This window comes from Heliconius melpomene, chromosome 5 (assembly GCF_056956725.1).
Source record: "Heliconius melpomene rosina isolate 202511_hmr_F chromosome 5, ASM5695672v1, whole genome shotgun sequence".
NCBI classification, from domain to species: Eukaryota; Metazoa; Arthropoda; class Insecta; order Lepidoptera; family Nymphalidae; genus Heliconius; species Heliconius melpomene.
Window position 1 is genome coordinate 2,303,600 of NC_140393.1, and position 19,714 is coordinate 2,323,313.

General features: G+C 32.6%; 1 protein-coding gene across 2 annotated transcripts; it reads right to left on the bottom strand.

The window, feature by feature from the left end:
- Window positions 1–267: 267 nt before the first annotated feature.
- mts (protein phosphatase 2 catalytic subunit mts) lies at window positions 268–19,203 on the bottom strand. Of its 2 annotated transcripts, none has more exons than XM_085185361.1 (7): window positions 18,885–19,203; window positions 12,602–12,811; window positions 7,511–7,815; window positions 4,766–4,951; window positions 4,073–4,126; window positions 3,376–3,459; window positions 268–3,248 (listed from the first exon to the last, which is right to left on the bottom strand). In XM_085185361.1, exons 1-6 carry the CDS (start codon window positions 18,984–18,986, stop codon window positions 3,387–3,389), a joined length of 930 nt encoding a protein of 309 aa, XP_085041487.1. In that variant the 5' UTR covers window positions 18,987–19,203; the 3' UTR covers window positions 268–3,248; window positions 3,376–3,386. The 2 variants fall into 2 exon arrangements, with proteins under 2 accessions (XP_085041487.1, XP_085041486.1); XM_085185360.1 differs by having other exon boundaries at window positions 3,380–3,459; window positions 18,885–19,202.
- Between the last annotated feature and the right edge of the window lie 511 nt (window positions 19,204–19,714).

The following is a 19,714-nucleotide window of genomic DNA, read 5'->3' on the forward strand; positions in this document are numbered from 1 at the left end:
TCACATAAATTCACGATAAATTAAACAAATAAAAATATATTATATGAAAAACTACGAAAATTACTAGAAACCATGCGAAATAATTGCAACTCAATTACGTAGTTGTGAATTTAACACGTTAAATTGACATTTGCCGCTTAGCTATCGTATGGATCTCTGTGGATCATCTTTGCTTGTTGTGAAATGTAAACAAAGAAACGTAAAGAAATATGATTGGAATATTTTACATATTAACTTAAAAATCAATTAGGGAGATGTAATAAAACATTATTATAATTAATTTTATTTATTATCTAATTTTAATCATCGGGCATAGTACAGAGTTGAAAGAATAAACCGTTCCGTTCACTTTATTGCATTCATCGACTTCAAATTTGGATTTTAACCATATAATATAATGTGTATATAATAATAACGACGCAACAACGCAACACTACGACATTCACGTACAAAAGTTGTTATACTTGCGGGAATCGAACGTCGACCTATGCGGGTTGCCAGGAAAGCCTTATCAATAGACACGAGCTTCGTGCGTGCGAAATATTTCCAACGACGTAATAAAACCAAATATCAAATACGCCACACTTACTCAATTTCGCACAAACGAAGCTCGATTTCGTATATTTTTTTGAGTTTTTAATATTTTATTCGTTTACCTAACTTACAGACTTAATACTTAAACGAAACGTGTGGCTTCCGATCTCATTGGTGGGTAAGTCTTTGTATCGAGTACACACGCGTTCAATTGAAGTGCAGATTTGGAAATGTTACCTTGCTTTGTAAGCGATTATAAATTATAATAAGATGGAATCATACTTTAATTTTCATATAGAAAATTGCCACATAGTGAATAGTCAAATAAATAAAACAAGTCGCATGTTCCATCGCCACTATATATATTTTTAGTACGATTTATATTACAAGATGGACGATCATAAACGATGCTGATGAAACATTGCAAATCGTTGATCAATACTAATCAATGGTACGATACATTTGTTAATTAATTTTGACATTTCATTAGAAAATCGACCACTCATTATCGTCCATCATCTAAAAATTATAATTCCAATGTACATTTAACAGAGACCGATAAAAAAATGTATATTTCATTATCTATATTTTTTTCGAAGGGATACATCATATAATGCAATATGCCTTGATATTATGTTTTTACAAGAGCATATAAAAATGATGAGAAAGCTCCACGCTTGTGAAACATTATTCTGTCAAACAGGTACTGTGGCACAAGAACAGGAGAAACTAAGATATAATCAACCAAAAATGCACATCTCAAACGTTTTATGGCAGAATGGTACGAGCACTCTAAACGCACACATCTAATACTTTACGTAACGTCCTTCGGGCGAATATTATATATTAATTAATAATTATGTTAATTCCACCATTCTGTCATAAAACTAAATGCTTGCCATTGTTCTGCGAGGAGCGCGGCGAGCGGGCCCTCTGGAGTTGTGCGTCGCTCGTGACGTCACGTCCGGATACGTAAAATTGAAAAAACAAATTCAAATCTGTTATTCTGTATCTGTTATTTAAAAGCTAAACTTTAAAAGTATCAAAATCGGGTCTCGCACAATTTCAAGTGACAGATTTATAATGATAGATCGCAAAGTGCCAGCCCGGCCGGTATGTCCACGAGACGACGGGAAATAAAACTACTGGATAGCAAATGTACGCAGTTTAATGAGGTCTAAGTGTGAGTTTGATACATCGCAAGTTACACAGGTGAGGTCGCGCCGCAATGAACATACCAGCAAGAGTGCCTCCCGCTTCCCACCTCCCGCGTCCCGCCTCCCCTCGCAGGCGACGGGGGGTGGGGCGCGGACCTAGGACTGCTGTGAGCGGCCACCGCTGATTGTTGCAAACAAATTACTTAACGATTAAATTTTACATACATTTACACCGCCACAGCCTCCTCCCTCTACTCATCGCTCCTTCTCAATTATAATCGCTAGACTATTATACAATAAGAGTACTAAGCGCTGTAACGCCATTTTATATTACATTTACATACCGACATTCGAATTTAAATTACATTAATGGCTTCGTGTGCGGTTTTAGTATTGATAATTAAGAAAAATTTACGACATTCTCCTCCTGTTTTATAACCAAAAAAGTTATGATTCTTGAAAAATAAAATACCATAATGTTTGTTGTATTGTCTATCATTTAACCAAATAGAGTTACAGACGCGAATTTCATAAATTTTTCAATATTCTCAATATATACGTACATTAATACTACAGTTTCACTTTATAAAATTATAATTCACGTTACAGATTTTCAAAGTACAACCAATACAATGTTGAAAATAATAAAAAAACGCACTATTAATATAATATTATTGGCATGACATCTTGCATCAATGTGAGTGTGCGCAATGATTTATGTCAGCGACAATATGATGCTGACATCGTATTTTCGTTACATTTTTTTTATAAAAAAAACAACTCAAAATAAATACGTGTAATAAAGCAAAAGAAATAAATGGTTTTTTTTTATCGTTTCAATTTACACGTTTAAATTTTGTCATTGTGTGAACACACACACACATCTGCACTGCCATGCGTACTATGAAATGTACAAATCATAATATAGATTAAAAATATATTATTATTGCTTTTAAATTGGCATTAAAGAGTAACAAAAATGGTGTGTTTTCAGAAATAAGTAGTATAACAAGTGACAAGGGCGGCAGTTACCAAGAGTAGTTTGTATGTTTGTGTTGTACCCATCTCCTATCACATGGCCGGCGCGAGTGACGGTCGGGCACGGAGGTCGTTACACCGACGTTGTTTATATATCCTTATCAGATGTGAGTAAGTCGATAAGACTTGCATACATAATTTCTACACCATCATTAGCATTAGGATTGCTTTATCTATAGGGTGAATAAATGACTAAGCCGATAGATCTGTCTCTCAGTGCACAAACCAACCTTGTAAATTTTACATAATTCTCATACTGATGAGATAATTATGATTAAAAAGATGATATCTTCAAATCGAAATATTAACTTACTCACACCTGGCAAAGTATATACGGGACCATAAAGTTTGTTACGTTGGTAGCGGTGTGATAGAGGGTGGGTCAGATGTCGGCGAGCCAGTGCGCCACGCTGCGCAGGCCGTGGCGGCGGGGGCGGGGGTGACGGGTGCGGGCGCGCGGAGCGCGGCTGGCGGCCCGCCGCTCCTGCTCCAGGTGCACCTTCACTGCGAACGTAACAACTGTTCAAATTAAACACCAGTGTATTTATTTTTCATCAAATTTTAAAAAAAATCTAATAAAACTTTAAATTTAAGGACAAAACACTCGGCAAATTGCAAATAAACCTCAAAATAAAACATTAGCTACCTACGTGCAGCCTACATGAAGTAATCCGGCGTCCGCCGCGTCACGTGCGGCTCGCCGCGTCGCGGGGCCGGGTCAAACTGAAGGCTGTGCAACAAATCATATATTGTGTTTAATATGTTTAAATTATATTAAAAATCAAAGTGTATATCAAGTAATAAGGTCATAAAACTTCGATATCCACAGGAAAAGGACATTATATATGTCTCATTTAATTTGCTTACGCAAATTAAATTGTCATCACTTTGCGCTGCTAATCATTCCAAAATAAATCAGATATAAGATAATTAAAATACAATAGAAGAAGTTCTATCCCCATTCAATAATATTTAATATAACTATTTATACAATAATAATAGTATATTTGCAAGTGTTCTTAAGCTATACAAATAACTTGACGCTATATTTTTGGTTAGGATAGAGAAGATAGAACCTAATGTTAAGACACTCCGTTTCCCACCCCAATTGTCAAGACAATTTTGTTCAGAGGCGAAACTCAACCCCGCAATATATCATTTCATTCTTATTTCACCTACAACATTAGAGCTAGCATATAGCTAGAATACACGAGAATGACTATTTATAATAATCATTGTGTATTATAATAACACATATAACAAATTAAATAATAACAAATATCGTAAAATGTATTTATACATTCTAATGATACTATAAAATATGAATTACAAAAGAAACTTACAATGAGTACTTAAGCATATCATCCAATTCCATTATGGCGGCTTGGTTACCACACCTGCAATTAAAAAATATTATTATACAGGGTGGAATTGTCAGCACCACTTTAAATGAAACCACAGTTTTAACTTCTCTATAAAAGCCTAATATAATTCGGAAAAAAAATTATTCCCAAAAATGAAAGTTATTTTTTCAAACAAAATAAATAATAAAATTATCGTTTTAAAATAAAACGCCATTTGTAAAGTATAATATAGGCACGCACACACTTACCTGTCAAATCGGAAACGTCGCATACGTATGTGTGCGTCACACGAAATACAGTTATGGATAAAAATGGTGAAATGAAAAAAAAATCCTACGTCCAAACTGTTGAGGTACCTTGTTTAATTTCTTAGGTGTGGGTTTGAAATATATTACCCTATATGCAGTTTCAATAAAAGAAGCGCTGCCTCTTCCACCCTGTATATCATTGAAAGCATTCTTTCACACTAAAGACATAAAATTCTATTTACACAACATACACATTTTTACCATGCCGGAACTCGAACCGGCGTCTCTTGGAGACTTCCCACTAAACGTGCAACTTAGATAATATTTTTTTACACTTCACGCTTATTCTCAAATATAGCAGGACAATCAGAAAAAAATTAGTGTCAAGACACTCCATCCCCCAACTTTCATCAATTCCACAAACCTGTAACAATAATTAGGCGCCGAGAATATAGTGACGACGTTGCGATCGTGACACCAGTTGTAGCCCTCCATGACGAGCTGATGCGCGCGCGACACCAGCGTCAACCCGTTGCTGTGGTTGAACGTCTCCGAGATGTCCTGGCCGAAGGTGTAGCCGGCGCCGCGGGGGGATATACCCCATCCGCCTCTGTTAGAGCAAAATTATATTTATAAATTATATCCCGCACGCACCAGGGTAGGCAGAGAGAACCTAGTGTTGAGACACTCCGTTCCCGACTTTCCGCCGAATTCTGAATGGCCATGGCTCAAGGCCCAATATGCTGATATTATTTAAAATACTTTTACACGAACTAAATAACATATTTAGTATTTATATATCTTTTTCCTTTTAAAATACATAACATTTTTATTTTTCATAAATTACAACTAAATAGGTAAGATAAGACAGGTAATTATTTAAACATTATCATTGAATATTTTATTGTTTTTACTTGAAAAAGGAAAATTAAAAGAAAAAAAAAAGGGTTTAGGATTATTCTGTACATTCGAATTATTTATTATGATGATTTACCTTACTGCTTTTGAATATTCAATTAATATAATAAAAAAGGCATTTATGGTATAAAAACAGAGATATGCTAAACATTGATACATTAAAAAAATATTCGTTTAGATGTAACATCATCATAATAGGTATATTTTAATTGGCCACAAAGAAAAAGGTAAAAATCTAGGAAAATATATAAAATTACATAACATTTTATTCACTTATATAATAATGTGTTAAAGTAATTGTTGAAAATGTAATTACTAGCATCTTCTATAAAAATTATAATTGCGTAATAAATTATATTTAACAATTACGTAGCTAATTGTTATTTAAAAAAAATAGTAAAAAAATATTATTTTTATTAGAAAAACGTGCAGCTCTTACACGTAAAAACAATTTACCATTATTTATCATTAACTATTCAAAATTTCTTCGTTTGAAGCGCGTTTAATTAGCGGTTGGTATTTTTTGTAAACAAATACAATGAATCACAAATGAATAAATTACGATGCGATGGCTGCTGGTGAGGAAACGTGTGCGACCTCAGCCGGCTTATAAGGTCACGTTATGTAAGGACCAGAAAAAATGCACATACTTTTATATATATACAAGCCAAAAAAGATGAAGAATTTTCCTTGTAAGTAAAATCTAATATCTTTTTAGGGTCACATATCTCCAACATTTTTCGGGGTACGCAGAATGAAACTTCATAATACATCACTATGTTCATATCTCATTATATAATACTTGGCATTATACTTCATCTAAAAATAATCATTTTTATTTGAAATATATCGTTCTTTAAGTGGGAAACGAACTAAAAATATAATATAACTGTATTATATAACATTTCTTATCTATATATATAAAATCGAAAGGTCACTCACTCATCACGAAATCTCAGAAACTACATGTGCTAGGAATCTGAAATTTTGCATAGGAGTTATTTATAGGACGTAGGTGCTCGCTAAGACGGGAATTTGCAATATTCGACTTCTAAGGGGTTGTTTTTGGGGTTGAAAGTTTGTATGAAACTTCGTTACTACAAATGCTAGGAATCTCAAATTTTGCATGGACGTCACTTATAGGACGTAGGTACTCATGGAGGCAGAAAGTAATAATAATGTAGTTCACGCAGGCGAAGCCGCGGGCGGGCCGCTAGTACACATATATAATCATTAACGGCACCATAATTTGGTAACCGCTCCAAAAAATGGGATACAGCGTGAAGATTTAAATCAGTTATCCCGCATTCGGCGGAAAATGGGATTGGATGGAAATTTATTTAAATATATGCTTTTGTAGTGAACCAAACGATAGCGCGATTCAAGAATGCCATGAAAATGGTCAACGCCATCTCTCGACAATACAACAAACATTTATATACATCAGGGAGGGGGTGCTGCCGACTAGTAATATATAAATATTGCAGTGTAAACTTTTGCGGAAAATATATATATTAAGTGATATCAGTGAATCAATGTTTTGACTGCACTACAAGATCCGGGGACGTCTGAGGCATGCCCTTGTCATATCACTAAAAATGATTCACTATCACCAAGATAAAGCTACCAAACACTGACTGGACAGTGTCTGTTCATACCAGATATCTTGATTATATTTCCATATATTGATTTTTACGAATGACCCAGATATTTCTGTTGCGATTGATTTAATGATTTAAACACTGTTATTAAATCTGCTCAAGTTGTACATTTTAGCTAAGTTAAGTTTTCGAATTAATAATACGACTTTGGTCTTTAATAATAAGTAACACGATTTTTCATATTAATTACTTACGAAACGACATATAAGGATATAGTATTTATAATATATCTGTTGTATGTTCGTGCCATCTTAGTTCAATTGTGCGAAATAAGAGTGTGCAATATATATGTATAAGCCATAATAAAAAATGTTGGTGTGAATTTTCCGCTATTTTTATCAATATTTTATGAGATAATAAATATTTTTATTACTACTTACTATCTTTGTACTATATGTTTTCTTCACTTTAAGTTTTCTCACTGTGTTATAATAATTCAAGCAGTATAAATGTATTATTCACAGAAAGAAAAATTGTTTGTTTTTACAATTGCATGTATTATATCCGGATCCAAACCACAATCACTATTAACCAATAGACCAAATATCTTAATCAAAACCAATAATTTACAATATCAAAAACAATCTCACCTGTCATCAGGGTCACTCCACAGCAGGTCGCACATGGGTCCCTCATGGGGCACTTCTTGCACGCGATCCAGTGCGCGGATGTGATCCAAAGTGTCTATAGAAGGACTGAGCCCACCGTGAAGGCAGAATATCTGTCCATCTACTAAAGCAGTGAGTGGCAGGAAGTCGAAGAGATCCGTGAAGTGCTTCCACACGGACGCGTTGCCGTATTTACGGAGACACTCGTCGTAGAAACCGTAGACTTGGGTGATTTGACGTGACTCGTGGTTGCCGCGGAGGATTGTTATTCTCTCGCGATACCTAACCTGTAACGATAAAAAATAGTTTTAGTTCAAGTTCAAAATCAACTTTCATAAAAAAAAATGTTTTGGTTTTTTTTTTGTACAAAATTAAAAGTTATATTTTATATATAGCATATTTTATATATAGCAATAAAATGTTAACCTTAAAATATTGAAATGGTAAACCTGAGGTCGTACTATCTAAATACAGATACATACTATAAATGTCTTTTAACTACATAAAGACCAAATCTCAAATGTTATTATAAGCCTATTTAAGTAACAACGCCTACACTTTATAATTTTTTTATCTATAATTATACATTTATATATAACACAACAATTTTATGATCCATATATTCTTGTTTTTACCAATTAAAAATTCATTTGTCTACAGTATCTCTTGTAATATCATTCATACATTATTGGATGCAAAAAATTACATTAAAACAATTATTACATTTCTCACATTTAACTCAACAAAAACAATACAAACCGAGCAAATAAAATTACCTACTAAATATAGCAGATGCTTTTTGTATGACTTACTTAATCATTCCGTTTAATAAACAAGCCTGAAAAGTGATTCACATACCAACGCGAAGAATTAGTGTTACTATTAACACGCACATTGCTGCGACCTTCAGTATCTCATTTAAAGGTATATCTTTCCGATTCATGATGATTAATCAACGATTGAAATAATAAAATCAATTTCATTATTAATAATGATAAAAAACATTGTAGAGGCCGTCGCGTCATGGCGCAAAAGCTGTAATAACTGGGACTGTAAATGAGATGGTCGTGGGTCCAATTCCCACTCGGGGCAATATTTCATATTTTCATTTCCTCGCTCTGGTAACGAGGCAAACCGCAGCGTTGAGTTCCGCCACGCAACACGTAAATAACTCCAACAATTCTACGGAAACTTGTCTTAAGGGAGTATCTTAAAATTAGGTTGCCAGTTTTCCTTCTGTCTACCCCGCTTTGTATGGGATACTGCGTGAAGCTACACAATAAAGTATTTGCAATTGTATCTTAAAAATTTTAAAATTTTATTAATGTATTAACGAGAAATATAATTCTCTATATTTTTTCTAGACACAATACCTAACAATAGTTCTATTACAATTGAAATATATTTCAACTACTATACCAGAATGGTAAACTTGGTGTGTAGTTGGAAATATTGCACACAATCTAAACGAAGGAGTTGAATACGTTGAAATGCTCCAGAACATTTGTATGAAGCCATAACAAATCTGAACTTTAGAACGATAACAACGTCAATTTCCGTTTTAGTTGCCCTTTAGTATTATGTATCAAGGATTATATTATTATAAGTACATAGTACAGATGTGAAGTATCTAATTGTAACAATGATTAAAGGTTCAATCCGTATTGGGGAAAATAAATATATATCAAATATTTTCATTAAATTACTTGGGGATAAGGTCTATCTACTGAAAAACTATGATATGGGCGGAAAGTAGAGTACAGATATCTTCTCTCCCCACAAGAAACGGGAGACGTGTCAATATAAAAACTCTTTATAATAGCAGTTCATATATTTTTTTAACGTTTATCGTTGATTTAATTTGATTGATTCTGATAGATTACACACGTGTGAAGATTGTAAACAATGTAACTAGCAGCTGTTCGATCAATGATTTCTGGTACTTTTTGTGAGGTGTGTCCAATTTAAAAATAAACAAATATTTAAGTTATTGGGCTCGTTTTAAAGAAATTAATTGGAAAAATAGCAAAATTTATAATTTAAAAAAGCCAGACAATAAATATCACTACTATCTTAGTGTAGTGATTATTATAAGTTGTGGGTAAGTCGAAATAAAGCGTTGGTTTACCCAGTTGTGATCGGACATTAAACGTGTACAAATCAGTTGGCATTTTATTCTAATATTATCTCGAAAATACTACACTTAGTAAAGTGCTTGAACTATTAATCTTAATCTACTGAAACATAGCTAGCTAAAAACCACCGCCATGAATAAGGCTTAAGAAAAATCGCACTAAAATCGGTTCATTAATTCAGGAGCTACGGTGGCAAAGACAGACAGACAAACACGTCAAATTTATAACTCTCCTCTATTTGCTTGGGAGCTCATGAATGGACAATGTGTAGTAATAATAATGTAATAATTTAAATATTATTAAAAGAAAACGTGATAACAATATCGTACAAGGTATACTATTTGGCGACCTAATAAACTACAATTTGGCATATTTAGATTAAATCGTATCTACGGAAATTGTACCCAAATTGTACTTAGAGTACAAAATACTTGAAATTTATTGATCTTGCATAAATATGCAATATCAGTAAGGTAAATTCCTTAAATAAATTATATCTGTGTCTTGAAGTGAAAAATTTCAACTGATTATATTGCAGAATATAATTAAAGATTTTAGATTGCATTATTTTTAACCAAACCGAAAAAGGCTGAATTTGCATGTAAATTATCTCTAGCAGAGATTTGAACTCCCAATCAAATACGTAAAAACAAACGAGTCCCAATACCACAACGACACAAACACCACAAATAATTTCAAAAACAACCACGATCAAAACATCACCATCAGTGAAAGTAAAGCTGATGATAATAATCTATTTGATAAATGTAATACAAACAGTGACCCCGACTCTATCTGAGATACCGTCAGATACCGTAGATTGCTCTCGCATCGCAATGTTGGGAACAATGAGTGTTTTGCTATGAGCTTCTCAGTATATTTTGTTGTTTACAGTAGTCGATGACTCGTCGCCGCCTTGAACAGTTAGCTGCGTAGTTTTGAATTTACGGTTTTCCCTTCTTTATTTTTCGTTTCATACTATATCCCGCAAACAGCAGGATAGGCGATGGAACCTAGTAATTAAAACACTCCGTTTCCCAATTTCCGCCGAATTCTGGATTGCATGTTGATTGGCATAACTTAACGCCGCGTTTTGCCTCGACACCAGATCGGACAAATGAAAATATTAAATATTTCATTTACAGTCACATACTTGAGTCCTTACACCGCAACCGGCCTTATTCTGGATTTCTCTCAATTTTTATTTTTTTTAACAATGGAATTCAGAAAACTTAATTTCAGGGCGACCACGACTCGTCAACCCTACTGTAGCTGAGTGTTACCGTGTTAATTAGTCAACAGAATTAATACCGGTTGTAGTGGTCTACGTGACACCGACACTTGTTTATCTTTTACATTAAGATACATCTCATAACGCTACATCTATACTAATATAATAAAGCGGAAGAGTTTGTTTGTTTGTTTGTTTGTTTGAACGCTAAGATCTCTGGATCTACTGGTCCGATTTACTTTGTTTTTGTTTTGTATGAAAGCTGCATTCTTCAGAAGTGCTATAGGCTATATAATATTACATTACACATATATACTAATAAATTAAAATACTTTCTAATTTGACATGCAATTTATTCTGCCATGTTAATAACAACCGTCGTCGCTACGCGACCGCGTTCGTTACCGCGTCATTTTGATATTCATCCTTATGAAAATAAATATAATAGTCACTTTTAGCATTTCATCTAGATTGAAATTATATTTTTATAGAAATTATATTCTTATATTTCAAGCAGGCGTAGCCGCGTCCGGGTCCGCTAGTCTATAATATATGTATAATTCACAGATATCCATATAAATAGAAATCAACTAATCTTATCTTTACATAATTCGTCTAGTTAAAAGAAAATTAAAAAAAGATAATTCAAGAAAAAAAACGGTGAGTACATTTAACAATCTGCATTATATCGACTGGAATGAAAAGGTAAACAGGACGTTTTTGATCCGATCGATTTCTGGGAAAAGATTACATTTGTAGGTGATGAAGTAGTTTAAATATACCACTTTTTTTATATAGTACTTTACTATTTTTTATTAAAAGAATTAAAATCTTCAGAGGCATAGGTATTTTACTTGTGTTTTTGATATCCCCTATAGGAGACGAACTATAGTATAGGTATATAAGAATACAAATAAGCCTTGTCACTCCCTCGCACGTCGGTTACACAACGTGATGTCATTGAACGTAATGAACAATCTCAAGTATTATACAATAGAGATCCCACAGGGTTCTATTATGGGTTCTACAGTGTACGTTATATATTAGTCACTTATATTATACGTAGATTGAGCTTATGAATTGTCAAAATTTTAAGCAAAACATTTTTTTGGCTTCGCGCTGTATTCTGCACCCAGCAGGATAGGCTGAGGGAACCTAGTGTTAAGACACTCTGTTCTCCATGTTTCACCAAATTCTGGGGGGCATTGCCTGTTGACTGGACCTCGCTCGAGAACAGAGCGAAGAAATGAAAATGTTAAATATTTCATTTCCTTGAATGAGAATCGAACCTACAACATGTCGCATTTACTGTCACACGCTTGTGCCACTGCGCCACGACTGACTAGTAAATAAAATATAAATATAAAAAGACTATAATAACAACTGTGACTGGTAATCATAATTAAACAATTTACATATAATAAAGACTATTACTTGTTACGTAGCATAATGGATGTTTAATATGTGCCATTTTCACCTAAGTAGTTAGAATTTATTTATGAAACTATTACCAACGCCAGTTAGTCTTACTACCAGATAATTTACCTAAGACTAGACTCGTTTTATAAACACAATTTTACTCCAATCTCATGATTATATCCACTTCATACATATTATTAAGTAATAATCACACAAAAACAACAAACAAACAGTAGAAAATCCTATAAAATTTCAAAATAAAGCAAAAAGTAAATAAAGTTACCGTACCTTAAGGGCAACCAGCAATGTGACTGTCTCCACACTGTAGTAGCCGCGGTCCACGTAGTCGCCCATGAACAGATAGTTGGTGTCGGGCGAGCGGCCGCCGATGCGGAACAGCTCCATCAGGTCGTGGAACTGGCCGTGGACATCGCCGCACACGGTGACTGGACATTTCACCTCTTGGACGTTGGACTCTTTGCTCAGAATCTCTTTTGCCTGTAAATTAAAATTATTACATTAAAAATAAATTTTCAATGTAGCACAGAATAGAGAAATTTGATCAAATACATGAAATTTAAAAATTCGAGGCGTGGCGTAGCGTCGACAAGAAGAGGCACAAATTAGTGACTGTAAACGCAACTGGTCGTAGGTTCGATCTTCATTCGACTCGAATATTTCATATAATAAAATTTATATTTTCAATTCCTGGCTCTGGTGTTGAGGCAAAGCGTGGCGTGGTGTTCCGCCACTCAACATGTAATGCTTACAGAATTCGGCGGAAAATGAGGAACGGAGTCTCTTCATTTTTAACACTATGTTACCTCTGCCTACCTTGCTGTATAGCGTGAACCTGATTATTCTTTTTAATGTTTTACATGAAATTTATTACTAGACTCTACATGGCACATATACGAATTAATTCAATGTAATGTAAATTTAGTCGAAACTGAACAACCAAGATGTTACTTTCAATAGATATTCAAGGCCGAAGTGTAGTAATAATTAGATTACTTCATGTATTCATCAATATGTTCTAGCCTGAGCATAATGAGTACAATATACATATTTAGTCGTAAGGTTCTTGTAAGGACAATAAATTAGCTTCACGCTATACAACATGGTAGGCAGAGGGAACCTAGTGTTAAGTGTTAATATAAATTTAAAGTTGTATTTCATTTCGTCGAGTGGGGATCGAACCCACGACGTTCGCGTTTAGTCATACTTCGTGCCCCGGCACCACGACGGGCCTCTAAGGTAAGGTTCTTGTCCAAAACTAATATTTAAATCTAACACATTATCGAAAGTTTTGCTATTATAGCTGTAACATTGATGCTCTCACCTTGCAAAAACTTAGTGACCTTCAAATTCCAATATTTACATATTTCATATTATGTTAATCAGTTAACTGATAAAAGTATAAATAATCGACTACTATAAATATGTTTTTATTATAATATTGTAGAAATAATATGAATATAGGAAAAAACCTTTTAACAATTCATTTAATAATCCAGCTATTTCTTATTTAATTTCAGCTATGTTTAGTTGCAATAAAGTTGTAGCTTAAGAACTACTAATTACTATACAGTATGATAAACATAAAGAAACATTTCTCCATAAACGAAAGCATTTGGAAAATAAAACGCACTAAACGTAACCCCCGGTTACGAGAGAATCCGGCAGCCAGATGTTAGGAATAGGAAATTGTTTATTATTTCATCGCAAACGGACACGAGTCTCGCATTGAATACATCACAACCACCAGTCCCGCTGATATCACACACAGAAATGCAATAACACATCGTGTGTTTACAAAATAATATATGAATGATAATGTTAAAGTTAACTAATCGAGGCCACGTGATCGTAACGCGACGGTTGTGGGTTCAATTCCCACTCGAGGAAATGAAAAATGATTCATTTTCTTTCCTCACGTAATGCCTGCAGAATTCGGCAGAAAGTGGAGAAGGGAGTGCCTTAACACTAGACTCCCTCTTTCTACAGAACAACACGTATGACAATGTCTTAGTGAACTATTACTTAATTTCACACATTACATAATAATTACCGTAGAAACGAGACAAGTTATTATGTTTCGCTAAAACGGCGTGAAAATAGAATTGTTTTATAATATTCCTGATTTTACACAAGCCGTTGGTTTCCTTCAAGAGATTGGGTACAAGAACTTGTTACGTGACGGTCCAAAGTAGGTTCGTAAGATTTTCTTTAAAGCTAGCATCAGTTGCTTTGCAAATCTTTTTGTTTTATTTTAAAAGGAAATATTTTCTTAAATATACTTTTTTTTTAGAAAATAGTTATTAATTATTCAGACCGGATGAAGCTTTAGTATTTACTGGAAAAAGAGTAATAATCGTACGTAACACAATCAAGATGCCCTCTCGACGGGTTTTATATCCAACCAGTTACGGAAGTCTTAGTAAGGTATTTCCCTGAACGAGATTAGTGAGTTACATGTTGAGGAAATATAAGGAAATTATAAAACTTTCCCTATCTCTATGAACAAAACAACAAATATGAATATGCACTTTAGACTTGCGTCTCGTCTTAACCATTATTGAATTTTTAAATGACAAAAAACCGGACAAGGTTATCTATACGTCGAAAACGCATACGTTTTTTTTTGTTTAATCAATTTTGTGAAATCTCCAGCTACAAATTTAAATTCCATAAAAATGTTTTAGAAGATTTTTTTTCTTCTTATTATTCCCAGCCACTAGAAACATATAGTTTCATAAATATTTACGACTTACATATTATTAACATTAAATTAACTATAAGAAACGATTGGCTAATATTTAATTAAAATAGTAAATAATATTTTTATAATCATTTACGTAATACTATGATATCGAAAGTGTCTCTTTTATATCTTACAGATCTTTCTATGAATAAAATAAGTTTTGTATCATTGTTTAAACAACTAATTGGGGTCAAAACTTTCTTCTTTAATTGAAATCTTATTTAATTATGATAATCCTGTGAATTAAACATCATATTCATTTGTATTTTTCGAACACCACCGAATATTTAAAAAAATGTGAAATCAGCTTCACACAGCAGGGTAGGCAGAGGGAACCTAGTGGTAAGACACTCCATTCCCCACTTCCTGCCGAATTTTGGAGGCATTGCGTGTTGAGTGGCAGAACTCAACGCCGCGCTTTGCCTTGACACTAGAGCGAAGAAATGGAAATATAAACGTAAATAAATATTTCACTTCCTCACGTGGGAATCGAACCCACAAGCGTCGCGTTACAGTCACACACTTGTGCTTCTGCGCCACGATCGCCACATGTCATGCCAAAAAAAATTTATTTTAATGGTATCTAACTTCACATTTATCTCTTACAAAATTAACTACATCCTTCTTGATAAGTTATTATACAAAATGACTCCGTTATCTACTATTATAACATACTATAAATTTCATAAAGGGTTTGTATAGTTTTATCCATATTATACATATGTCCAAATCTTAGCAAAACATAAAATGACGACAAAAGATTTGGACTAAAAATAGAAATGACTTATAATTACAATTAATTCGTACTCTCTTCATGTTCTCCCAAATAAAATTTTCAAACACTATTTACTAACATGTTTACAATAGCAAGTAAAAGACTGAATAAACCTTTCCTTTCGTCATAAAATGTGTACATAATATACTTTAAAACCGTTGCCATTACTGTTCTTACATAGAATAAGTTTGCAAAACTATGAAAAATGACCTGGATATGTATTTTCAGGCTAATCCTTAACCTGCAGAGTGCACTCTAAAGGGGTGGCCGCTCGAGTGGGGTGGGCGTCGGGGAGTATTTCAGCGAGTTCAAAGGATGTATTTCGAGAATTTGAAATATCGAGGCCTAAAGTGAGCGCGAAATAATCTTTTTTTTTATTTAATTCATCAAAATTTTATCTCAGCAGAAAAGGGTATAAATTGTTTTGGTATGATTTCTTCTAAAGATTTTTTTTATTTATATATTATAACATTTGTTCAGATTATAATTATTTCAATTAAACATACACATAGCATGTGGCCATGAGCAGAGTTTACGAAATATTAGCAACCAAAAGTATATAAGTACAGTATGCAAAGGGCAAAGAGTGCAAATCCAAAACAAATTTATTAGTTACTTTATTGAAAATTGATTGTAAAAACAAAAACATTGTTATCTTATAAAAGTAACAGTGTATCTAAAAATAATTGACAATTATTAAAGAAATTGATGTATAAAGCCATTATATTTTCAAGAACAAATATTACTTGCTTCACCGGCAATTCAACCTTCAAAATTTGCACATATCATCATAATATATAAATTGTAAGTGAAATTTAACTCCACATTAAGCTATCCTAATATAAGAATTTTATTTTTATTTATACTTGTTTGAATGAGGGCAAAAATATGATACTCAATGGCCTGCATAACCATAGTCTATTTTTATTGAAATCTATTTTTATTTTATACATACATAATTCTATAACTATTAATGTTGATAAGAAATAGAAATAGCCACTTCTGGTGTATTTTAAGTGGAAATTGTAAGTCTCTATGTTGTTATAGCGTTGTTTAGCGTGTTATATACTTGAAATTAAAGATTTGTTAATTTCAATAAAACTAATACATGTTAAAATGTTTTGAAAAGCTTGGACCTATAGAAGTCATATCAAAACTAAAAAGTAGGATATCCAGATGAGAAGCAAAGATGATATATTGTGGACCAAGTGACAATCACAAACTGTTTTAAGCCACTCAATTATTACCCTTATAAAAGGGTAAATGAGAAAACATTATGTTGAGACAGCATTTATTTTTTATTCATTACATCTCAATATTATTTTTTTTATTAAAAAAAACTCTACAAAATGAAGTAAAAAGAAAATGTTGATTGTCATTGTTTATATACAAAGGTTTTATTGAACTTTGTATGATTATATTTATTGTTCATTGTATGAAGTGCTATTTAATCTTATATTAAAACATTGTAACTTTACAATTTACTTACTGAAATAATCTTTTTTACTAAGCAACTAGTGTGAATAACATGAGTGACAGCATATAGAATGATACAAAAGTACCTAATGTGTCACAACATTCTATTTTCTATTTTCTGCCCATATTCCTAACATATCATTTGATGGTAGAGCTCAACAATGCACTTTGTCTTATCAGAATGGGTAAACCAAAATAATTCACTCCCCAAGTGGGAAACCAACTATAATCATTTTAACAGTAACCCTATGCCACTGTGCCATAAAGGTCCCTATGCTATTATAGGGTTGCATTTATACATATAGTATTGACACATATCTTCAAGTAAATAAATCCATCCAGATCTGATAGAAATAATTTTGTATTCATTTATTTACGAACCTCAAATGAACATATCATTTTATTTGGTTATTTCATTTACCAAAGTAATAAATTAAGATTTAACATATTTCTTTACAAAGCAGAATAAAGAGAATGAAGGAATTATTTACTGTTTAATCCTGCCTTATAAAATGTATGTGTGACATGACATAATTAATTTAATTAATGGTACTTGTTGTTTACAGTTTTAAATGATTTATTTTTAAGGTTGTAAGAGTTGAAGAGTACAGTCTTGCTAGAAGAGGTAAGTTAAAAAAAATGCCATACTTTAAATGCATTCAAAATGTTAAAGGACTTATAGCAATAATATTTATGTTTACATTTATATATGATGTTATTCCTATTGGAATGTAACAATTACTTGGTTGTAATTAGCTTAGTAGCTACAGATAGCAAAAAGTATATATAATAGTACTTTTAAACCTAAAATTTGGTCAAAGTGAATATATTTCCTAAAGTTATAGACATGCTTCAACTCTAAACTAGAAACTATTTTACAAGCAATTCATAATATTAGTTCAGTTAACAATAATAAGGATTAACAACTGACTGGTTTATTCCTCTATATATTAGTAGCCAAGAAATCATAGAGCAATATAAAAAATAATAGCAAAGGAGGTTTAAATGCTTTATATCAGTAACAAAATGTGAAATTTATCAAAAATATAATATTTATATAGTCTATCAGTTGTGATACAGATATAAATGACTCATTAAAATATCATTAAATCAAAGCCTTTCTTTACAAAAGTGAAATGGAGTGTTTATTATTGTGAAGACATGTTCTTATTAATACTGACAGTATTGGGCCACAGAGGAGTAATAATTATTAGCATTAAAATCATTTCCGTGCCTCATCTATAAATATCCTATACAATTAGGCTATATTACTGACAGAATAAAAACTGAGCTAGCTGGGTGTGTCGACACAAACAAACACTATCGCAAATGTCAAAGCTATCTATTTGTATCATCCTTAAAAAGAATGATTATTAAACCGAGCTTTACTTAATTTCCACACTACATACGCGATCTCGTTCTCGCCTATGTATGTACATGAATCATTCGACATAAGTATAAGTGGACACCAACCTATACATAAAGTTTGAGCCTCAAAACAGAATCGATATAAGATAAAATATAAAAGAGTATTAGTTAAATTAAAGTATTATTACCTTATCGCATAACGTTTTCACTTGGTTTTCTGTCAATTGCTTGCATTCATTTAGCTGTTCTATCCATTGATCCAGTTCTTTTAATGACGCCTTGTCCTCCATAATTTGTGTCGGTGAATTAACGCACTAGACGTTAACTTTGTTTTAAGATATTTTTATCTATTTAATGTACACAAAACCATGCGAATTTTGTATTTTACACTGTGCCTAGAAATACTGACTATGGCAGACACTTACAAAATGGCGTAGGTACCAATTGCGTGACGTCAATTTGGTTCAAAAGAGCGACAGTATGAAGTATCCCCCAAGCGGAAAATAAAAGCACTACACTATGATGCTAAATATTGATGCATTCACTATTTCGAATTTTACATTATCGACGTATTAAACGTGTATATTCTTAAGTAATACATAACATTCATCAAAAATGTAGTAAACAGTAATTATATTTCTTACATTATTAATAAAATGCGATGAATCGGCCATAAAACATTTCTTACATAAATAACGTTACCTTTTAAGTGGCAATTTTATTTCTAAAATATTGCAACACAGATATCTTACAATAAGATATTTTTCAAAATATAGAAGGTGCAACGGTTTTCGATTCGTTTATTTTGATATTTTGTTAAGTTTTGTTTTCTTTTTCTTATACGTTCAATACTTCTTATGATGCATATTTGTTTAAAAAAAATATTAAATTACGGTGTCTCTATAAAATTTAAACAAAAAAGAGCAGAATTATGTTATGTTAGCAAGTAAGGGAGTGGATTTCCATTGGGGTTAGGGTTTGCTAACTTGGAAAGCTTTGACACAATTAATAGGAAGAC